Raw genomic sequence first — 24443 nt, forward strand, 5'->3', positions numbered from 1 at the left:
TAATTTCAATTGCCAACTAAAAAAAAAATATATATATAATAAATGAAGTAAGTCAACATTTGAAAAAAAGAAAAAAAAGGAAGAAAATCTTGTTACACATTTACTTCACATTCTTCCACACAATTTCAATTGAAATTGAATTTTCAAAACAAGGAATGCAATGCATGATAAATAATAACCATTTTACTCTTTAAAAACGAGGTTCATATATTTTTCAAAATTTGAAAAACCAAGAAATCATCACAGTTAATTCAGTCTCACACTTTCACTTTGTATTGCAAATTGCACCCACCATTACCAACACCACCACAGTGAGAGAGTGTGTGTGTGTCAAAACAATAACAACAACAAGGCCGGCGCCAAAAAAAAAACAATTCAATTTATCCGTGTGTGGAAACAGAAATGAGTAGTAGGATCTGAAGAAAGAAAGAGAGAGAAAGAATGAGCGGAAGCCGAGTGTGCTCATTGCTAAGGGAATTGGGGTACACAGGAGCAGAGGGATTAGACCCAGACAGCTTCGAATGGCCTTTCCAATACGACGACGCTCGCCCCATCCTCGACTGGATCTGCTCCAGTCTCCGCTTCTCCAACGTCCTCTCCCTCTCCGAACTCTCTCAGTATCTCTCTCTCTCTCTCTCTCTCTCTCTCTCTCCAATTCTCTATTTCAATTAGGGTTTCTTAATTTCGCTTTTACATTACAGGTGTGAGCAATTTCTGCAAGAAGGAAAGCTCTTGGAGGTACTGATTTTTTTTTTTTTTTTTTTTACCTTCTGATTTTATTTATTGAATGTGTATAGTATATACTGAATTTGAATTTTTTTGAGTGAATTACAGGGAGAGGACTTGGACTTTGCTTTTGATAGCATTTCTGCCTTTTCTGCTAGACGTGACAACCAGGAAGCGCTTTTTGGCGCTGAAGAAGGATTGAAAGATATTAGGTATTCTACATTTCTCGCTTTGATCGACAAATAATGTATGAAATTTGCATTATACTGGTTGTAGTGTATGGTTTTTTTTTTTGAGTTTCTCTTTCAGTTAAATGTGCATGATTTGTGCCATTTTTTATGGTTTCGATATATATTATGGAACTGAAGATGTAATGAGTGTCGTGTCATTTGTGTACACTCTCAGATCCAGGAAATAAAGTCATAACTGTCAAATGGAATCCCTCCATTTCATCTGAAATGAAGAGAATGCTGTTCCGTAACTGTTAGCACTCTTAGTTGTTGAAGTACATTGCTTTTCCGATAAACTTTTAACCAACAAGGCGAGGGCAAAGGACTAATATGATGGAGTCCTAGGAGCATGCCCGTATTCCTGCAACATCTCATTTGAATGAGCTTCTTGAGCCTGATGAAATTTAAACTTATGGCATTTGGTGTGTATTTAGGTTTTAATAATTAAGACTAGGCCAGGGTACACAAAATTTTAAAACTATACACACACACATATTTATATATAATAATTGTTGAAAAATGCGTTGTGATTGGTGAACAATAAGAATGCCCTTGTATACTTATAAAAAAAAAAAAAGAATGCCCATGTGAAAGCAAGCCCTAATCACAATTTGCCATTTCAATAAATTATGGAAAAAAAAGGGTATTGAATGGATTTGTATCTTGACATTGTTGTTTGGGTTGTTTTCTTTCTTTCTCCTCTTCCTTTTTGTTTTTTTTTTTTGGGGGGGGTTGGGTTGATGTTGTTTGGGTTGTTTTAATTCCATGATTTTCTAATAAATAAAAAATAAAATAGTAGTTATATAATTTTACTTTTGGCACAAAGGATTAAGGTATACACATAGAGATTGATACTATATTTCTCTGATTTTAATCTGTTGATGGAATTAATGTGGGCAAGGATTTTGTTTATGTCCAAAATTTTGGATACTATGAAATGGAGTTTCATTTTAGGAGCAGAAATTTTAGTGAGTTTGAATCATGATGGATGATATGTCTCTATGTCTTAATTTGATGCTGAATTCAATGATTATCTTCTAGGCTGTATTTGGGTTTCGCTTTATTATATTAACTGAACATAGTGTTAGGTTCATTATGACATGATTTTGTGTGCCCACTTAATGCAAAAAATGCTGAAGGTAAAACCTTATCCAAGCCACCCCTTCTAGGACCTCACTTAGTTGGGAGCAGCACTTGACAAATCCTCTATCTTTTAGCTTTTGATGAAATTTTTTGTTGTTGATGTGTTTGTGGTGAATTTTTTGGGTTAGTGATGATGAAATTCTAGTATTCTGCTTCCAATGCTGATTTTTTAATTAAAAAATTCTTAAAAATTGTAATTTATTTCTAGGGATGCAACTTTGGCATATAAAGCTGAAGCTTTAGAGTTGCAGAAACAACTCAGGCATCTGCAGTCTCAATTTGATATGCTCACTGGCCAGGCTTCGTCTTTAATCCAAGGGAGACGGGCACGGGTTGCTGCAACATCTACTGTCAATGGACACCTTACAGATCTAGATGATAGTCTTTCAGCGAGAAATTTAGAGGTATGTAAGCTATGATAAATGGAATATATTTTAAACTTGTTCACTTTTATGATTGTTTTGATATAAACTATGCAAATTTGATTAGTCCTGGATAGGAATGGCCTTTTCCAGCATACATTTAAATTTCATTGTCCTTAAATTTTTCTATTTCTGGGTTGCATGACTGCTCCTGGTTGTAAGAGTCTTGCATTTTTTTGAATGTGTTTATTTCTATGGCATGGCAGAGGAATAGTTTTGTTAGAAAAATCAGAATGTCATATTTACATTTCATCTCTTTGCTTTATGTTGTTGATACCGGTTTTCATTTCTTTAAGGAGAAATACTTTTGGCAATATGTTTGATGCTTGAACATTTAAGAAGTTTATTTGAATTTTTTAATTGTGACTTAGATGAATGCAGTTCTTGGAAGGATTGCTGCTACAGCACAGGAGTTGGCTCATTATCACTCTGGTGATGGTAATGTTTTCATTTCCATCCCTTGTGCTCTTACTTTCACTGGTCATTTGAAAACTTTAAAAGTGACTTCATCATTTAGTTCCTTTTTGTTTTCATTATTCCCCATCAAAACACGTGAAATATTTGACCCAAAATTTCAAATTTCAGAACTAATGAGTTTGTTGACCCTTTTGTCAAAAAGGTTAGTTGGTCATGTTTGGGTTTGGTTTAGGCCTAATGAGCCTAAATCCAGATTCTAGCTCATTCATTACTTTCATTTTTTGATTTTGTTCTTGGTGGAAACTTTAAATTTTACATTTTTAACTAATTGGCCTGGTGGGTTGTTTCATTGTTGATCCCTTAGCTTATGTTTTGTTTGGGTTTCAAACTTATAATCTATTAAATTGTTGGTTTTCATCTTGACTGAATCCACCTAAGGTCAAGGTATTGCTTTATCTGTTCTGTGTTATGAAACCTGTTAAAGGTTTCTGCTTGACGAATGTTTGGTTGTCAAAAATATGTATAAGAAATAGGAGATGATGGGGTTGATTCATGCTCAACTAGAAACTGATTTAAAAAGCACATTTTTACCCTGACGATATGACCTAGGATAAAGATTAATGATTTGGAAGTTCTGAAAACTAGGATTTATAGAGGAGTCAAGGTTGGCCTTTGGTGGGAAAAGTGTTAGAAATGAGTAGGGAACATATGATTTCTGACTGTGAAATGGAATATTAGGATTTGGGGGTACTTCGAGTTGCTGTTCCAGGGCTGTGAACAGTAACCCGAGAATAGTATTTTGGCCTTTAGTGGATTTTTGGGGTGATGGATTGGTGATTAAAATTTTAAATTTTTAGATTTTAGGGTTTTAAAAGTGACAAATCAATATGTGATTGCAAGGTTTCATGTTTCTGGAATTTTAGAATGAAGAAGAAAAAAAAGAGAGATAAACTTCCAAAGCATCACACTTACACTACATTGCATTAAGATATCAAATTTTCTTGATTTATTTAATTGTTTATCTTTCTTCACACACAACAACCACCATCCACTCTCTTCCTTTATCCTTGAGAGTCAAGATACATAAAGAAAGAATAAACAATTAAATGCAAAATGAATAGTGTCAGTGTAAATTTACATGGTTACCATAATAAACTTGTAAATTTACACAATTATACATGGATTGATGTGGGTCTTTTCTAGGCAACTGTGTAAATTCTACACTTTTTTCTATTATACAAGGACCTATGTGAATGCTCTAAAACAAGTTTTATTAACATTATTTTATCCACTATCCTCCTAACCTCAACAACTTTTTTTTAAAAAAACTTTTATTAATGATTATCTCTACCCTATTTCTATTTTTTAATTTTTTCCGGTATACCATAATTTATTATCCCTATGTTCATTTTCTCTAAATTTGTTACTTACCCACTTAGTCTCTTGAAGTCACATTGCGTTTATTCACATCCTAATCATTGTATCAACTATTTCCATTAGTTTCTTGTTAAAGATCCTATATTCCAAGTGTCTATACAAATCCTATTGCAGGAACTCTTGCCCAATTTTCCCTACACCTGAGTGTTGAATTAGCTTGTTGCTTATATGGAATTCCCTAGCTAACCTTTGCCCACTTTTCATTGCATCTGGGGTTTGATGCAGCAAGTTGCTTAAAGAGTGACTAAGTTTTTCTCCATTTTTCGAGCTTAGAACTGGCTGTAAACAAAATACATGCTACTAAGCACAGACATATGTGGAGTTACATCCTTATAAATAGATGACTAATACCTAAGCCTAATAGGACTTGGGCTCCTTGGGTCTAGATAACTAAGCCCAAACTAAATAACTTAACTTTCAAATAAAACCCAATAACATAATCAAATCCCAAAATATGACCCAGTGGACCACTAGTGCAACCCATGTGCAGTGACCAGAAACTTGCAGTTTGTCCCTGAAGCTTCAAAATAAATAGAATAAAATTAGTTTCCTAATGTCTGTATCTATCACTATGTTTCCTTGCTATGTGCTGTTGATGATATTATAATACTATATATCTTGCAGAAGAGGGCATCTATTTGGCATACTCGGACTTTCATCCATACTTGCTTGGAGATTCATCTTGTATGAAGGAGCTAAATCAGTGGTTTGCTAAGCAATTGGACACGGTATGTAGATAGAACTGTTATTATTTGTTTTTGTTCTTTTTTGCTAAATATTTGCTTATCAAATAATATGTGTAACATGTTTGTGACAATGTGTTATTGTTATAGTAAATTACAGAAAATTAGTAATAACTTGTGAATGGTTTGAAGCATATAATGTGAGGTTGAGATTCTGTTTCATAACAATTCCCCTACTGTAGGAATTTCTAACTTTGCCAACTTTTAGATATTTTTTTCTTCATTTATATTTTATAATGCAATACATGTGTAGGCATGGGTTCATCGAAGTTTGATGGAATTTACGGTACAAAATATATGGAATTATAGATGTATTATGAGTATGGGATATTGAAAACTGTTCAGGGTCCTTATAGTTTGGATTATAGTAGGTATTGAATATATGGAAGGAATCATGTGAGAAAGGGCCACTTCGGAACACATTTTGGAACAAGTTGTTACACCTAGGCGCACTTTAGAAGGAATGGAGCTATATTCAGTGCAACTGATATTCTTATACCTTAAATGAATGTGTGAATGGACGTTGCTTTTTTACTTAATTTTCCATGTGAAACCTTGTGCATTTTCTAGCTGATGTAATATTAGATGAGAATCTCGTAATCTTTCTTTTCTTTTCCCTTTTGGCTTTACAATAGGGTTGTGCCCCTTTTTTCGCATTTTAATAGAATTCCTTGCTTGTCAAAAACAAGTTGTTGTGTCTAGTATGCGGAGAAATGGATGTCATGTTTCAAATTAAGATTGAACTGAGTAGAGTGGAGCAGATTCTCAGAGAAGGAAAAGTGGATAGCTATGAAAAAATCCATTATGTTTTGCATCATAAATATGATTTGGGCATCATAATTCATATGTCCTAGTATGCCTTTTAAGGTGAAGTATGGTTTTCAGCTCTCAGACACCCACCATGCCAACCTTATTGTGGGATATTGGTCATTATAGTGGCTTTGGTTTGGCCATACTTGAGGGACTTAAGAAGCCATGAGATGCTAATGTACCACTATGCCTTGTCGTTTAAGGCTGGCCTTGGCTTGACAAGGTCAAGGCACCACATGTCCAAATAATGGACTGAGGCAGTTTCAACAAAAAAATAACGGACTCAAGCAGTTTCTCCATTATGCTTACACATGGAAGAAGTATGTTTTCTCCTTTCCTATTTGCTTTAGTTTCAGGCAAAAAATCCAAAAATGAAACTATAGGCTCCAATTCTCAGTTTTTTTGAACTGATCCAATGAACACATAATGTACACAGTTGAAAAATCCAAATAATTTGCTACTGTTGCATTTCTGTCTGCTGCAATGTGAGACAATTCTAAGAGCAACTTTCAATGACATATCTCCATGCCAAAGGTCATGCCAAAATCAAATCAAATTCAAGATCCTTCTCCTACCTCATATCGAACAAATTTGGAGAATAAACCCTATCTGCCCCCTACATATGGCCATACTCCAACTCTATAAGAACTCACTACTAACTCTGAACACCATTGCCCCATTCAACACCGTAACTTCCTATCTGTATCCTTTCTCCACAATTGATCTCTCTGTCACATTCTGTATTCTTTTGTGTGATACAGTAGTTTAGGGTTTTGTCCTGTTTGTAAGCACTTATTTATAATATTTTGGATGTTACATGCTTGTATGGACTTATAATATGATTATTATCAGGGTCCTTTCCGATTAGTTGCTGAGGAGGGAAAATCCAAATGTTCTTGGGTGAGTCTTGATGACATCTCAAATATCTTTATACGAGGTATCCTTTCCCGTTGCTTCTACAGCCTATATTTTTTTACTTTCCTGTGTGTGCACTGTGCATGCTTTACTTTTGATTTCAATATATCTAGATTTGTTTGCATTTTCAGTTATCTTTTTATACCATCTTTATCGGATTGCAATTTGTGCATGCATATGTGAGTGTGTACAGAATTTGTTTTGCTTTCTTGAGATTTTAATCTGTTAAGAATTTTTTGTATTTGCTTGCAAAGATGAAATTTCAAAAAATGAAAAAAAAAAGACTGATAATTATTATTTGTTTATTATTGTTCAGTAATATCTCGTATGAAGATATGTAATATTGGAATATATACTAAATAAGTTACATATATTAATTATTAGTCATCATAGGGTTGTGGTGTTGAAGTTAAATGGTGCGATCTACTTACAAAAAAGAAAAAGAAAAAGAGAGGTTAAATTAGTGCAATCTATCTATTTCCATTTGCTTAGAAAGATGATCTTGAGTATTGCACATATTCCTATCTCCATTTTTCTTTTTCTTTTTTTTTTTTTGGGGGGGGGGGGGGTTGAGAATCATTTTAGAATTTTTCTGCTTCTTTGAATGAAGATTAAGATTGAAAGTTTGAAGTTTCTTTTGCAGGATGCATTGGAAGTTTGTAATAACTCTCTTGATCATTTTTTTTAGAGAGGATTTATTCTTCACTAAAGGCCTTGGATGGAACAGTTGGTTATTTCCACTAGAAAATTTATTTATGTCTCTTTATAAAATAGTGATTCATGAATAAAGTTATGAATACTTAAATCAATGTACATGGTTTATATGCTGCAACTTAGTCTTCATGTTATTGATATATTTGTGAATCAAAGTTCTAACTTTGTCTGTTAATTTTAAAAAACCTTTGTTTTTCCCTGCTTATAGCAAATGTTTATCAAAGTGTGGAAAACTGGTGGTCTTATGTTTTTAGCTTTGTATTTTTCCCCTTTTAGAGAAATCTTATCATCACTGTGTGTTTGAATTGTCATGAATTTGATGCATTTATCTTGATACTTATGGATGAATACAAGTTTTAATATGATATCACATTGTCATTAAATATGCTAGGTTGCCATGTGTAGTATGCTAAAGTAATTTGTTTAAACTCTGCAGCAGATTTGGAAAAATCGCAACATCAACGTGTATCTGAATTGCAACGGCTTCGTTCTATGTATGTGATTTATACCCAATAACATTTTAGAGTACTTGTTCCTTTTCTCACAGTACTTAATGTTATTTCTTTCCTTCTTTATTGACATAAATGATGATGGTGAATAATGAACTCTGATACCAAAAATGATGTAGAATGAAACCCCAAAAGAAATTTTTGGAAGAGTAACAAAAGAACAAAAGGATAAGAATTAAATCTAGGAATCAACACTTGGGTTACTTGGAGTTAGCACCAAGGGGGGGTAAAATCTATGAATATGCACCTAGTGCCGGTTGGAGTTAGTATCAAGCTATTTTAAAAATTCAACAAACCAATAGTGAAAATACAGCTGTGTAACGGCCCGATGAAAGTGCTAGCCACATCTACGCTTACACCCCAAAAGGCCTAGGTGCTAACTCTTGAAGGTTTTTTTTTCTCTCTCTTCCTGATTGGTGTTGAGTGCTGACTAGAGGCAACCCTAGGTGCTGACTCCTAAGTGATTTTATTTTTTTTAGTTCTTTTTGTGTTGCATGAAGTTTTGGTTCCTTGTTATTTGACCCTAAATAGCTACAATGTTTCTGATTTGTGAGGCTTGAGTTTTCCACCTTCTGGTTTTCTAATCTTTGTTCTTATTCTTCTTCTTATACTTTCCTTATCTCTCTTGATGTGATTGTCTAATTTCAGAATGTTTACTGGCTGTTCAATGTTGTGACAGATTTGGAACAAGTGAAAGACAATGGGTAGAGGCCCAAGTTGAGAATGCTAAGCAGCAAGCTATTCTAATGGCACTTAAATCTCAAGTATCTTCAGATGAAGCTCACATACATCTTGATTTTCATTCTCTTAGGTATAAGTTTTATATTTGACTTGTCAATTCATCATGCTATTTTAGATGTTTGGCTTTTTAACTCTAGGTTCTGTATCGTCTTTGCAAGATCCATGTCTAGAGCATATGTGAACTTTTAAATCACTAAGCATGGTTTTAAAGTGTTAAATAAAATGATATGCTTGGAAACTTCTAAATAGAGCTTCGACACGTATTCAGAGTAGAATCAAGCAAGGTTTGCACTTTGCAAAATATTGTTCAAATATAAAAGTCATTATTACCAATGCCTGTAGAAAGGAAACCGTGCTGAAATATGATTCAAATTCCTATTTTCCTAGGACTGATGGCTGCCCAATGTTGGTTGTTGGGTATGTAGGAATTTTAAACAGAACACATACTCCAAGTGTTTTTTTCCTTATAAAATTAAATGCCTGGTTTTTGTGAGGCAACATGTAATTTTTATTCTGATCAAGTTTTAGCATTTACCTTCATTGGTGGCATGCCGGACATTTCTTTTATAGCTTTAGGACTTTTCAAATGGGTTTGCCTTGCCTTAGGTTGTCAGGAAGTCTTTAATTCTGTAGCTTGTTATAGAAAATCATGCTTTAAACGATCTTAGAAGTATTAGTCACTTATCAAAGTTTGAGAATTGTATCTTTTTTCCTTGTTCTAATGCCCTTGTTCTAATGTGTGTTGGTTAGGGGGGTTAAGGTGGGTGGATGTTGATGGTCAAAATAATCTACAAATGAGGCAAAGTCCTCCCCAATTAATGCCCCAACCATTTCATAGGATTTGATCCCTTGACTTGTCCTATAACTGTGATGCTACTCAACCACTGAAACCATAGGCCTATAGAGATTTGAAAATTTTACTGGAGAATCTGAGATCTTATTATGTTCTTACTAATATAAGCTCAAGAAGTTTTCTACTCTAATTAAAAGGAAGCACAAGGAATTTCCCCAATTACATTTCTTGAATTTTGTGAATGGATTCTATCAGTACGAGTTTTTGGTATTACATGTGGGCTTAGGCAGTGTTATGTGCTTCCTTCTTTGCTATTTAATGTGGTGATGAAGGAATTAAGTAGATGGATTCTAGAGTGGTTGATAGGGGCCTCCTTGTGGTTTTGAACCAGTTAAGGTTCCTCCAATGCATTTCAATGTGTCTCATTGTGGTGTTAGATTTGAAAATAACTTTTGTACAAAGGTTGGCTAATTCTAGTCAAGGAGTTTGCTAGCGTAGAAGTTTTGTCTATTGAGTTGGATTGCAATGTAGGCTCTTGCCTGATGATTTACCTTGGCTTAACTTTGGGTTGGTTTAGGGTCACCATGATTAGTAGTGTCAAGTGTGGTTCCTGACATACTTCATGTCTCGATTTTATCATTTTCATAGAGATGGATACATTATGTGGAATATGTGATGGAAGGGGATAGGTTTTGGAGGCATGTGGTATGAGAGAAAGATGGGAAGCATGATGGGGTTGGTGTATTAGTCCTAATAGGTGTCTCGGGTGGTTTTATGTGAATGCGTACGTGAAGGGCGTGGTGACATTTCCTGAATCTTTACTTCTAAGTTGAACAACTTGTTGGATTTACTTTTGCAATTTTATGGTGTGGAAATCACCTTCCAAAGGCACCTTTCCCCTTTGTTCAACATTTCTGCATATGACGATACTTAACTGGCCGCTTACTGTTTGGTGTGGGGGGGGGGGGGACAACTGTTTTTGTAAATAGGGCTTTAAATGATCGGCAGTTGGAAATTATTGCCTTTATTGGTGAGTTTGTTTTGCTTTGTTCTGTAGGGATACCATTGAATTATTTAAAAAAAAGGTATCTCTATTTGGCCCTTGGGATTTTAGGAGCAGTTTTTCCCTCCACTTGGAAGCACATTTCATGCTCTTGGATCACCCAAGTGGTCTTCTTTGTGTCAAATGTTTCCCTCCACAGTAGCCTTATTAAGAGAAGACATGTCATTGAGAAAAGTAGTACTGAGTCCAAATGGGAGTCAGTGACTCACTTATTTTTACATAGTGCAGCGTTATTGATTCTTTGGTTCCTCTTCCTATTTATTTGTCTGGGCGTTCATCCTAAATCAATCTATCAGGTGCTTTATGATATACATTTTTCAGCTGGAAAGCAACCCCCCCCCCCCCCCCCCCCCTATTTTTGTGTGCGCACTTGTAATATGATAGATCATTGATTCTCTAGAAATGTATATTTATTCTTGAAAACATAATTATTGTTTCTGCTATTACATGTTATGTGTGTGTGTGTGTGTGTATATTTCCCTCTTAATTCATGTTTATAACTTGGTGAAAAAAAAAATTATGTATGAGTATATTCTATAATAAGCAGGAGAAAGCATTCTGAGTTGGTGGGAGAACTTTCTAATCTTTTTCACAAAGAAGAGAAGTTGTTATCTGAGGTTTGTATCTGTATCCAGTTCCACTTTTTCTACATCTTGCCTGCTATATTCTCAATATTTTTCAAAATAGACTTCAGTGTCAAACATGTATTCTAACTCACATATTTATAAAAAAAAAATGTATTCTAACACACATCAATTTTCTCTTCTTAGTTCCTCCTCTTTTCTCCTTCCTAATTGCATAGAAATATCCCCCATATATCCCCTTTAACTCTCTCTCTCTCTAGAAATGCAACGATTTCTTGAATTATCTTCTATTTCTTTGTCTCTACTGTTGTATCGTTCTATTATTTGGTTGAGTTTGATTAATATTGCTCTTTTTTAAGGTGGTCCATATTCTTATAACTTGTTTGTTATGTTTTCCTAAATTTTCTTTTCTATAACTCATCTTTTAAAATTTAAAATTTCTCATTCTTTTAAGAAGATTATCATGATATTCAAATCTCATCACAAAATTATAATATTATCTTAACCAAAACTAAAATGAAACCAAAGGAATAAAAGATAGACTTTATAATTATGTATTACTCAAACAATTGGTGGGTACATTCAAATAAATTACCATGTAGATTTTTAAATTATTTTTTATTTTTATATATACAAACTCAAAATTCCCACTTCTAAAATAACTAAGTATTAACCCAAACTAAAATCAAACCAAAACTATTAGAGGGTGAGAGAGGACTTGTAATGGGGAATAAAAAAACACACCACCAGAATGCATCAACCCAAAGTAAATCTATCAAAAACACAAACTCATCGATCCAAAGTAGAGCTACAAGGAATAAAAAATAAAAAATAAATCCACCAACAGAAGGAAAAAAATCAAAAAAAGAAGTGAGTAATCACTTTTTTTGTGTGTTAAAAATATGGATTGAATGGGAGAGAGAATATCAACTTTATAGAAAAGAAGATGGGAGAAGAAGATTAAAAAAAGGAAAAAGAAAGAGGAAGGGTTGGACAAATAGTAACGGTAAGGTAGAGAAGTTAGAGAAAAAGAGAGGGGAAAGGTTGGAGGAAGTGTAACCAATAAGGTGGGAAATAATAAGGAGAAGAAGAGCCAAAAGGGAGATAGAATGAATTGGAAATAGGTGGCTGACGTGGCACAATGCTTAGCAAAATTAATTGTTAAGCTTACATTAGTATATATTGTATAGATTTCTCTTTTTTTTTCTTTTTTCTTTTTTTTTCCTTCTTTCTTTTTTCTTTGGGGTTTTCTATTATATCCTTCCCATTTGCACGGCTGTGTTCGTATGTGCTTTAAATGATTTGTTACATGCCAGAAGGTGTGCTCAGTTTGTGGTTGTATTTATGGTTGAATTTATATTTTGTACTAACTTCATTTTTTTCCTCCCTCTGAAGACTATTCCGGATCTTTGTTGGGAGCTTGCCCAACTCCAGGACACATACATTTTGCAAGGTATTTTCTGGTAGCTTTCCCTCTGTAGAATAGTTAGAAGAAAGTAAGCGTTTAATTTTTTACTCTTTTTTTTTTTACCTGTATTATGGTTCTAATAATTTTTGTTATAAAATTTATATAATTCAACTTTGTGAACTTTTAGGTGATTATGATTTAAAGGTCATGCGCCAGGAGTACTATATTGGCCGGCAAAAAGCGGTATATTTAGCTTTTATTTTATGTTTCTACATGTTTATTAAATTTTCTTTCTCTCATAAATGTTGAAAACATGCATAACTGAATACCATGAGCTGTCTCAAGTTTTAGTTTTTCACTAGGAAGTTCTTGTTGGTGCAACTCTAGGTTAATCTATTCAAGCATGGGTAGGAGAAAAGTAGAAGCTGTGCATGTGGAACAATCTTTTTTTGCTACACCAAATGTTGTTGGGAGTTTGAAATATGATAAATTCTTGTGGCATGATGGTAGCTAATCAGGATTTGGAGTAGCAGCTTGTGAAATTATGTTGCTAAAGATATTTTAGTCAAATGTTTGCCCTAGAAATCCAAAATGGCTCAATTGCTTTTTATATCATTTACTTGAAGCTTTCTAAATGAGAACTCTTTTTTGATATTTTCTACAGTTTTAGTTAGTGGATCAAAGAGGTAATCTTGAAAGAACTGGGAGATTGACTTTATTTAAAAATTATTTATATTAATTTAGGGAAAGGGGTTTTGATAAATTAAAAGTTAGGAATTGAAAGGTAAGCGTTCTTGACTGGTTCAGCTTGAGTGCGTTTTTAGGTGATTTACCTTGAATTTTGTTTACATATCATGTGGTCTTACAACAATCACTAAAGGCATGGGTGGTTTAGGGCGCCTTAAAATACTTTGTCATTTCTTAATTCAAAGAAGACAATAGACACCAACATAGAAGTCCAAAATGCTTAGGTGAAGGAATTCACGCATGCTTTTTGATTACAAACACTATTTCATGACTGGAAGGCTGATGATATGGCCCGAGGTGGCTTCTCATAAATATTAAAGAAAGAAAACAAGAAGAAAAGTTCTTAAAAAAAGAAAAAAGGAAGGGGTGGAGATGTGGGAGTGGGAGGCGTAAGTATATTTCTTGGCTTTTCACTCTTTTGTATTTGCCATTTCACTTCTCAACTCAATTTATATATTGGTGCTAATAAAATTTGTTATTTTTGGAGAAATTACTTAAATCCATTTTATGGTATTATAAACATAGGAAGCAATTGTTTGAGCTGGCTTATTTTTTACTTGTATGAATTTCATACTTACAGGGTCTGGTTCACTTGAAATTTTATTATGCTCTAGGTACTCAGCACTATTTAACTTCTGCATGAATAATAATAGTTTTAAACAATTGAAGAGTTCGAATTATCTGCACGTATCTAATCCTAGGTATATTACATTTGTAATTTATTTTGGCAGTTCATAAATCATCTTATCAATCAACTCGCAAGGCATCAGTTCTTAAAAATAGCTTGTCAGCTGGAAAAGAAGAACATGCTTGGAGCATATTCATTGGTTAAGGTTATTGAGTCAGAACTGCAGGCATACGTCTCAGCAACCAAAGGCCGAGTGGTACATATTATTATTATTTTTTCTTTTTGGGTTTTGTTCTCTCTCTCTCCCTCTCTCAGAACCTTCTTTTGTTTTTGGTACTTTATATATATATATATATGATCTCAATTGTCACTCACAGCCATTGCCTCAACATGGTTTGTGTGGGCATGCAGAGGTAGACAAACACTAACACACACAGACACGTACTCTTTGAAGTATAACTGGCTTTATATTGTTCTTCTGGATGCGGTTGACTAGAAGATCAAAAGGAAAATGTAAAATACTTGTGCGTGCAAGTGTCCTACCCTTTGCCATTGGGCAACCATGAATGCCATGGCTTGGAGGTCACACTATGAAAATAGGTTTTTCCACCATGTTCATTAAAAATAACCACATATTTGGTATCTAATAAAATTTGCAAATGCAATAGGGGAAGTTTCTGGGAATCAGCCTCTCCAAAAAGATTTGGGGGGTAAGGCTGACTACCAATTACCTCTCCTAGACCTTGCAAAAGTGCAATTTTGTGCGCTGAATACGACCAGTTGTAACAGGGGAAGTTTACGAATTGAATTTCTATTTTATTTTTCTTCTTGGCCGGTTGTTTTGGATTGGACCTTTTAGTGTTTGGTGTCAAACCATGGACTTCCAAGTTATGAACATGTACCTAGAATGAGGAATGGAGTCTAGTTTTCTTGATAGCCTTTGTATCTTCTTCCTTTAGTCACTGTTTAAGGATCTCACCTGTATTTATGTTTCGATAAGTTTGTATCTGTTATATAATAACAATAACCGAGCCCCACTTTAGCTATGGATCCTTAACAGACTAATCTAGGTTGGTCATGTTTATTCTTTTTTTCCATTCTATCCTTATGTATTTTTTATATTCTACATATGAATTTTCTTTGAAGAGGGAAGGTTGTGATTTAAAATTTTAAATCACTCTGGAATTCTTGTTCTAGATATCTTAGTTTTCCCACTTCTTCTTTTCTCATCATCATTTTGGGAGCTTCACTTTTTTTCTTTTTTCTTTTTTTTAATTTTTTTAGGATTTCCTGAATTTTTATATTGTAAATGGGTCCTCTTATACATACTTCAGTGTCATTCTTTTCTTTTATTGTACATATTGTACTTTATGATGTTGTATATCCATGATAGGGTCGTTGCCTGGCACTGATTCAAGCTGCTTCTGATGTACAAGAACAAGGAGCAGTGGATGATAAGGATAATTTCCTGCATGGTGTTAGAGACCTTTTAAGTATTCATTCAAGTAATGATCATACATTCTTTTCAAGAACAGATTATCCATTCAAGTGATTGCTGGAAATTTTTTGTTTTCAGCTATTTTTGTTTTTCAGCTTGTATATTAATTGTATTCTTGCTTTGGCCATTTTCTTAGATGCTCAAGCTGGGTTTTCAACCTATGTATCAGCTCCTGGCATTGTTCAGCAGATATCTAGTCTTCATTCAGACTTGATGGCCCTTCAATCTGACCTTGAGAATTCTCTTCCAGAAGACAGAAATAGATGTATCAATGAGCTGTGAGTTATCCTGTTTTGTTTAAGGACTATCTTACATTATTTTTTGACTGGTAAGTTGCACACACACCTGCTGGGTCTTGAACCCACAATCTCACCCTCCACGTTCCTCAGTCTTCTGAATATGACTGAGAAAGAATTGATGAACTTTTATTCTTATATGATACAATAGGTGACAGTATAGATACTTGGCGGTAAACTTGTATATCTGTTCTGTGTGATTTTTTTTATTATGCAAGTTATAATTCTTGGACTATGCAAGTTTTAAGTAATGTAAGTTTAATAGAAACATGAACTATATGCATTATTTACATGAACTTTAGGTATTGAAGTTTTGCTTCCCTTTTATACGCCCAAATGCTTCTGAGTTCAATTGTAATTCATCTAGATGCTCTATGGAAAACCTAACAAGATAAAAAGAGAGTATGCCTCCAACAAGCTCCAAAAAACTGGTTTGATATCCACACCATGACTAGGCCTGTCCACAGGTTGGGTCAAATCAGGTTTGGGCTCAACCTGCAACCGACCAGATCTGATGTAGCAAAAATACACCTGCCGCCTACCGACTCTAAGCACAGGCCGAGTCAGTTTCAGCTCAGGTGACGACAGTCAATTTCAGGCAAAACCAACAAAGCAAAGGCAGTGGGCTTGTCGCTGGATATCAATGAGAATTTGACGGATCTTGAAGGATCTGGTCTAGATCTTGCCGGATCTTGATAGATCTGAGGCTGAGAGAGAGCGAGAGAGGGAGGACGAGGGTTAGGGGGATGGTAGTTTCCGGCGAGTTTGGGTTTGGTCAGTTCCGTTTCCGTCTGGTTTCAAAACCCAAAACTGCCACTCAACCCACACCCTCAGTTTTTGATGCCTGAGACCCGCTGGAGACCTCTAGCTACTTGGATTGAGTCAGTTTTGGTTTGGGTGGTGCCAGGTCAGTCTTTTCTATAAGGTGCTGTGTTGATCTGGACAGCCCTAACCATGACCATGTTTGGTGTTGTTCTAGATGTTTGTGATTGTTTTTTTTTTTAATAAGTAACAATATCTATATTTGAAAGATGAGATGTCTCCACTACACACAGGAAGTGTAACGGAACTACTTCTGATGAATTCCAATCTGAAGTCCAACAAATCTGAAAAATCTAGTGGAATGATTACTGCCTATAGCAGTCATCCAGGAATACAAAGATCTCAAGAAAGTCTGTTTAATAATGTACTGAGGGTGTTATAGGATTGAAGTAGTTGCAGTCAGCAAATGTTGTTACTAGGTTATACGAATGAGACAATTTTTGAAAAGTCTGGGATCAACAAATGCTAGCTCAAACGACACTTCCTACCCACTGTAAGAATGGGTTGGAGCCGTGGGGGGTTTGTCTTGAGCTCAAGCTCCACTGGTTGCATGGCTGACCTAGTCACCTAGCAAAAATATAAAGAAGTTTGGGAGAGAGAATCTTGTCCTGACAGATTTTCTGTAACGAGCTTTGTTTTTTAAATTGATTTTACCATGCTCTTTGGATTCTATTTGGCATTTTGGCCTCATGGACATATTTCCTTGGCCTTTATATCAGTGATTTTACCATAGCTGCCAAGAAACAGCTGCTTCATGTGTCATACTTTTGAGCCATGTATAAAAGTAGTTATGTTGAACAAAATTTTGAATTGCTGTCTTTTTTTTGCTTCTTTTGTGTCAGGTGCACGCTAATCCAAAGTCTGCAGCAATTATTATTTGCATCTTCAACAACTGCACAACCAATACTGACACCTCGGGTACAACCTTCACCACTACACTTCTACACCTTATGTTTGCTGTTAAAATTGGTTCTTTGTGACTGACTATTGTTCCCTCTTCTTTTTATATTTTCCCTTTTTATTTTTTGTTAGTTTTTGTTCTCTTTAGCATTGGCATTGCTAACGCTATGATACTACTATTTTTTTTAGAAGTGGCGCCAAATGATACTATATTCCCAGCAATAATGGTTTCACATGTCATCTCATTTACTCCTAACTTTTGACTAAAACTGTAACCAGCTTTTGGAACAGAAATAACTTCTAAACAATGGAGAATTTTATACTGATTTCAAGTTTTAGTTAATCTTAAACATCCAGTGGGATTTCTAGAGGATTAATTCTCTTTGTGTGTGTGTGTTACAATGGCAATGTTCTCCTTTCCAATAAATATAACATATACTATTACTATATAATAAAAATTGGGTCTTAGAAACTGTAATTAAGCCAAGTTGGTACTCTTTCTTTCTGCAAAGTGTGCCTCTTTATTAAAGAGTTTTTATTTGATTAAAACTAGGGATTAATATGGAATTATAGATCCTAGAAGTTGTAGCTACATCAAGCGGCTACTCTCTTTTTGGGGCTCATGATATTAAATTACAACTCTAACTAAATATCCAATTAAGAAATTCAAAATAATTACTACTCTAAAACTCAATCACCAAGAGTATTAAGAGATTCAAAAGAAGTCTCATTATTATTTTTTTAATTATTGTAATCATCATTCATAATTTTTTTGTTTTAATAATTAAATTTGGGTCTTACATATCATGCATGCGCTATGCAGCTCAATCTAAGTGTTATACATTGTATAACATGCTTTAGCTGAGTAATACAACATCAACAAAGCCTTAGTCCCCAATTTTTTGGGTTCATCTATAGATCCTCAACAAGATTTATATTGGATCCATTCATAAATGAGTGACTAAGTTTTACGTTTCCCATCAACCTACCGAAACCCTCCTTTTCCTGGGCTTGGGACCAGTTGTGAGCAAGATATATGACACTATATAGTTAATGTAGTTTGTTTTAAGTAGACATCTAATATCAAAGTTTCAAGAAATTTAGAACATTGTCATCTTAAAACTTAAGGGCCAAAAGTTTTAAGGGGAAAAAAAAAAAGAATTCTATCATTTATTTTACGTTACTTAAATAATTGAATACAATTGTTTAGTTTTGATTAAAAAAAATTTACATAATAAAGAAATGCTGATGTTAATGGCTAGGTGGGAGGACAACGGAAGTGGGTATTGGGAGATTGGGTTTCGCAGTGGTTTATGGAGGTGAACGAAATTGGGTTTGGGGAGATTTGGATTCGCGGTGGTTGTGGGAGGTGAACAAAGGAAGCTGTATTTTACAGTGGTCTGATCGGTCACGGCGGTAGTATTTGGTTGGTCATGGCAGTCCAATCTTTGCAGTGGTTGGCTGGGTCTGTTGGTGGGGTAGGCTGGATGATTAGGAGGAGTGGTTCTGTTGCTCAAATTTTCAGCTTGACCACCAATTTTAGTCACCCCCAAACACCCATGAATGCGGAAATTTTGTCGAAACAAGCACAGCCTTATTATTTAATTTCAGCTATATCATTGGTTTGCATATAAATTTTTATTAAATTGTGCACTTCATGAGCATACTGCTAATAGTGGATTTAATTGAGGGCTTGCATTCTTGCATTTGGGACGAAGGATTGGTTACTTTCCTAGTGATCTCAAGGATATTTCTTAAAAGATGGTTTTATTGATTAGTCTACTCATTCCTGATGCATTAGATTTTAGATTCTCACTGAATTAAAGTCCTATTTAGTAGGCTTGCTTATCAAAAAATATTTAGCAGGCATGTTAATTTTTTACTTCACATTCTAACTGATTCACTGTCTTCAGCTGGCTTTTGGTGTTTCTTCTGTTTCCTTAATTCAGTTAATTGTATGTTTTGTCCTATGACATATGATGTCTTTTCCAGCCATTGATGAAAGAGCTTGATGAAATGGAAAAGATCAATGCAAAACTCTCTGCTGCAGTTGAAGAGGTGACACTTGAGCACTTCAAGAAAAATGAGGTAAGCCTATTGATGAGTTCCTCTTTAGATTGTGAATTCTGTAGTTGTAGATTTTTATCAGTAACTATAAATGTGCTTTTTAAAGATGAAATACGTCGTAGACGACCTCTGGTTCATGCAGCTTGTCTTCTAGCATTTAATATTAATATTCTTTTTTATTAATGAATTGGACAATTATATGTTTTCATTGTTCATGTAAAGTGTACACAATTGTACACATTTGCATGAACAGTGTACGATATTGACCACTATTAATGCAAATGTGTACAATGTTGTACACATTTGATTAGTCTAAATGTAGAGTGCACATGGACAGTGAATGTAAATGCATAATTTTTCTAGTTAATTTTAGTAAGCAGCATTCTTTGATTGTGGATAATCTATAATTTTTAACTTTATGAATAAGTTGAAATACGTCATAGACCACCTATGGTTCATGCAGATTGTCTCCTAGTATATCATATTAATAATTTTTTTAAATGAATTTTAGTAAGCTGCATACTTAAATTGTGGGTAATCTACAATTTATAACTTTATGAATAACTTTTTTGCAAAATTCTTTAAGTAGCTGTTAGTTAAAAATCTTATTGGAGAAGAAACATTGGTTTATACTTTTTATTTATGCATCTATGCACATTTTGAAATTTTTTGTTACAACAATGTATGAAATTGAGAAACTTTTTTTTTTTTTTTTTTTCATATGAGTGTTACATTCCTTCCACACTTACCACATCAAACATAATGGCACTACATTCCAACTCTCTAAAGAATGTTTCCCAAACCAATTCCTCCACCCAAATAAAAGAGATGTTACTGTCATAGGCTTTAATTAGAGTGTTTATACCCTTCTATGAGAAAGCTTATTGGTCTTCTGCTGTAACTTTTACATGCGCAAATAAGCAATTCTGGGATCCAAAGTCAAATAAGATAGTTGTTACTTAAAGTAATCTGGAATCACAATTATTTAACACCCTTCAGCATATTTGTGTCAAATCTGTCATCCATGAATCGGTGTGAACTGTGAAGTGTAATCAAGTAATGAATCATCTCGGTTTGGTTGATCATGGGCAGGCTTAAGTTTCACTATAAGCTTGTCGATAACTTTCTGAGGTGTTAAAGCTACACTTATAGTTAGAAGTGCCAATCAGAAGTAGCTTGGCCAGGTAAAGCATACAAAAAATTTGCTAAAAGACTAGTTTGAGAAACATTGGGGGGCAATTTTTTATTTGTAATTAGGGAAGTCATGATTTGGAAACAGAAAACTTCAGAATCTGTTGTCTGTTCTTCCACCTTCAAAGATTTGTCATGGAAGCATGTAGATGCTAGGTTATGGAATTTTGCAGATGTTGCTGCTGCTTATGGTATGACGCCCAAGAATTTGTGGTACAAGATAAGGTCCAATGAAGGACACACCATATCTTAGAATGCAGTACATGTTATCGTGGCAATGGCCAGTTATCATGACCATATTAACCAAATAACAATCTGTTCTGGTTTTTAGCTCCAAAACAAATCTGCCGTGTCAGTTCTCATCCCTGCTTTTGTTGTTTCTTCCTTTCCACCCTGTGCTGTATCCTTGCCTTGATTGAGGTTACTTTTTGATGAGAAAGGCTCCATCAATCTTGGTTTTTTAGCATGAATTCGTAGATCCAGTTTTCTGAACTTTCTTCAATAGATATAAAATTGGACTAAAGTGCCAAAAAAGGGGTGCAATTATATGGATCAGTGAGCCATACAAACCAATAGCACAAACTGCCACTTTAATTACTCTGGTAGTTAACCTAGCAATTATTGTCTAGGTTATGGAGTTTTGCTTTTAGATTGTTTGGTGTTGTTTGGGTTTTACCCAAGAGGGTTATTGATTTATTGGCCGGTTGGAGGAATTGGTTTGGCAAGCACTCTTCATATATTTGGAATTTGGTACCACACTATGTGATTTGGATTATTTGAAGGGAGCAAAATAATCTCATTTTTGAAGATTTGGTGCTTCCTAGGGACAAGCTCCTAGCTTTATTTGCTGACCTTGTTTGATTGGTCACGTGAGTGCGGATTTTCCTCTAGGGAATCCACTCCATTGTTCTTAGATTCCCTTTCCTCTTGTACATAATTCTGTTTTATTTTTGTTGCTCGTAAATATTTTCTTTGCGTACTTCAATTCTTTGATGTAGTTTTCTCTTTATGTAATTTTTCTTACCTAAAAATATATATATATATATATATATATATATAGATAGATAGAGAGAGAGAGAGAGAGAGAGAGAGAGATCACATCTTACACAACTTTACAGAGTTGCAATCTCTGTAATGTTTGCACCCACCAAAGTTGCCATTGCAGAAGTCACTATGGAACAACTCTCTTTGATCACCAAGACAATCCCAAAGAGAGAAAAATAGAAACTGAGTGCTATGACTCTCATACAGTGTAATTAATTACCATTAACTACCATCCATTACTTCAGATTTCCCAGGACATCTCTTAAATAGTGTCTCTTACAGAAAGGTTTTTCTCAGGATATTTGATCAAGAATGAACTTCTTTAGATGGAACATAGACATTATATCTCTGTCCAGCTAAAGTTTTACCACATCAATCAGCTCCCACAAAAATGATTCTGCATCTAACTTCTAGTTGGTCTCCAATCTAGCTCTTCATCCACCCAGTTAACTTTAGCTTCACAAAGCATATGAAAGAGATATTTAGAGAGAGAGAGAGAGGGGGGGGGGGGGGCTAATATTTATTTTTGAAAAATCTGTGATACAATATAGATTCCTATCAGGCCACTCTATATTGAAAAACTTAAAATATATACATAAGAATTTCTTTTTAGGAAAAAGTAGAATGCTGATGTACATGGGAGGGATAGAAAAGGTTTCCCCTATAGAATCACGATTTAAGGATTTTAAAAACCTGCAAAATCTAAAAAAAGAAACGGAAATGTTGACATAAGATCACACAAATTTGTACATATTTATTTCCAGTTCTATAAAAAAAGCAAATTTTTAGAATATAGTTTAGTGGTTAATATGAGTTAAAAAATGTAGAATTATGGGCTGCTTAAATAAAGATTGCATAAGGTAGTACAAATAATTTGCTCAACAGATTTCATGAAAAAGTTGGAGCTCATTCTTGAAATTAATGAACTCAGCTTAAATATAAAAATTGAGCCTGATGACTAATAAGCTTCAATTCAGGTCTTGCTTGATGGTAAAATAAACGAACCAAGCTTGAACACCTTAGTGCTCAATGTAGCTCAACTCGTTTATGGTTCTACTTAGGATGTAGTTATCACTTAACTAAAATTGGTCTCTGGATTTCTCTTTGTTTGGCTTGATATGGGTTTTGCTTTTGATTGCGGTGGATCTGTTGGCTTGTTGGAGAGTTTGCTTTGGTAGACATAGGAGTAGTGGAATATCTAATGCTGCCCAGTGATTCCTTCTAATGGTTCTCATGAAGAGAGAAATACTAGAACAAATTTCTTGAACATCTACATTCAAGCTTTCATTGCCTAGACTGAAGTTTATATTCTTCAGATCAGTTGTGGATTTAGATTTCTAGCTGTTTAAATTATTTTCTGGATTTTTGGATAACTGTAACCTTAGTTCTTGACCTGTGCTTTTACATATTTTTATTGTTACTTGCAAAAAGAAAAAAGAAAAAAAAAATTGAAAAAGAAAAAAAAAACATAAGCCATCATAGCTTCCAAGGATTCCTTCACAACAAGTTATCCAGTATCCACATATACCTTCCCAGTGAAAGCCAAGTAACTGAATTAATAGCCTGAATGTTGTCAAAGAAAAAGAAGAAGCCCAGATATTGTTTAATGGGTGGGTGTGTGTTAGTGCTTACATGTTTCATGGTTTTTGAGGCTTGATCCTGTTATTGTATATTTGATAATTTCATCTCAATTTCTGTGGCACCAGATTGTAAAACATCATTCTCAGGGAGTTGGGCTCCAAAGGCGGGTGTTTGTTGATTTCTTTTGCAATCCTGAGCGTTTGAGGAGCCAAGTTAGAGAACTGACTGCCCGAGTCAGAGCTTTGCAAGTTTCTTAGTTCATGCAGATTGTATTTGTATGTATTCTTTTTCCTTTCTTGGATTGGATTATAGAATGTATGTATGTAATCTACTAAGCAGACTCCACATTCAAATTCGTTATATATGGATATCCTCAATCTTTTACAAATGGATTGGATTATTGTATATATTTTGTTTAAATCTGTTAAGCCATCAATTATTTTGTTTATACCTGTTAAACCATCAATTATTTTTTACTAAGCAGATCGCTCTTATTTTTGCTGTCTTTGGAAGATGATGACTTTTGTGCTTCATTAGTTCGGTGTAGGTGGCACTTGAATGAGGCTGCGTGAGTGCTTGGAGAGCAAATGCAGGTCTTCTTGTCCTCAGCAGTTGGTTTGCCTTCTGTGATACTAGTCTTCACTATTTCCTCTCCCTGACTCCGTGGACTCTTCAATTTATTAGGCCTGATATTGACATGATTAAGTGATGGGTTCGGCTTGAATACAGTGTCCTGTACACTAGACTCGATAGGATGCTGCCATGTTTCAAGGAGTTGTCACATGGCAGCATCCCATCGGGATTAAAGTGGAAAATTTATTACAAAGTAAACGGAGTAGCTTGACCTATATATACTAGGAAAAAGAATCACATGACCTGTATAAGTATATTTAGTCGTATAGAAGTAGTGATCATCAGCTAGGTATAGCTTCGGATAAGTATAAAGAATGACTTATCTTTTATAAAAAAAATTATGGGAGTTAAATTTCTATTCAATATTAATATATTATAATA

At 34.5% G+C, this 24443-nt stretch overlaps 1 protein-coding gene across 3 annotated transcripts; it reads left to right on the top strand.

Annotated features, from left to right (window-relative positions):
* The first annotated feature begins 223 nt into the window (after positions 1 to 223).
* On the top strand, positions 224 to 24443 carry LOC142619737 (AUGMIN subunit 3). 3 transcript variants are annotated; one of them, XM_075792991.1, is made up of 19 exons: positions 255 to 617; positions 702 to 738; positions 835 to 938; positions 2308 to 2503; positions 2893 to 2959; positions 5000 to 5103; positions 6781 to 6865; positions 7994 to 8051; positions 8746 to 8877; positions 11211 to 11280; positions 12643 to 12700; positions 12843 to 12898; positions 14134 to 14286; positions 15424 to 15535; positions 15665 to 15806; positions 17489 to 17564; positions 19539 to 19634; positions 23555 to 23704; positions 23967 to 24443. In XM_075792991.1, the coding sequence occupies exons 1-18, from the start codon at positions 442 to 444 to the stop codon at positions 23684 to 23686; spliced, it is 1854 nt and encodes a 617-aa protein (XP_075649106.1). In that variant the 5' UTR covers positions 255 to 441; the 3' UTR covers positions 23687 to 23704; positions 23967 to 24443. The 3 variants fall into 3 exon arrangements, with proteins under 3 accessions (XP_075649105.1, XP_075649106.1, XP_075649107.1); XM_075792990.1 differs by lacking the exon at positions 23967 to 24443 and having other exon boundaries at positions 224 to 617; positions 23555 to 23817; XM_075792992.1 differs by lacking the exon at positions 23967 to 24443 and having other exon boundaries at positions 294 to 617; positions 7997 to 8051; positions 23555 to 23817.

The sequence above is a fragment of the Castanea sativa genome, chromosome 12 (assembly GCF_040712315.1).
Source record: "Castanea sativa cultivar Marrone di Chiusa Pesio chromosome 12, ASM4071231v1".
NCBI lineage: Eukaryota > Viridiplantae > Streptophyta > Magnoliopsida > Fagales > Fagaceae > Castanea > Castanea sativa.

What these genes read in the sequence shown, in the direction of transcription:
- LOC142619737 (XM_075792990.1), top strand. Translation starts at nt 442, where the DNA reads ATGAGCGGAAGCCGAGTGTGCTCATTGCTAAGGGAATTGGGGTACACA. An exon ending in CTCAAATATCTTTATACGAG is followed by an intron (nt 6,866 to 7,993) that starts GTATCCTTTCCC and finishes TAAACTCTGCAG; the next exon opens with CAGATTTGGAAAAATCGCAA. An exon ending in AACCAATACTGACACCTCGG is followed by an intron (nt 17,565 to 19,538) that starts GTACAACCTTCA and finishes TGTCTTTTCCAG; the next exon opens with CCATTGATGAAAGAGCTTGA.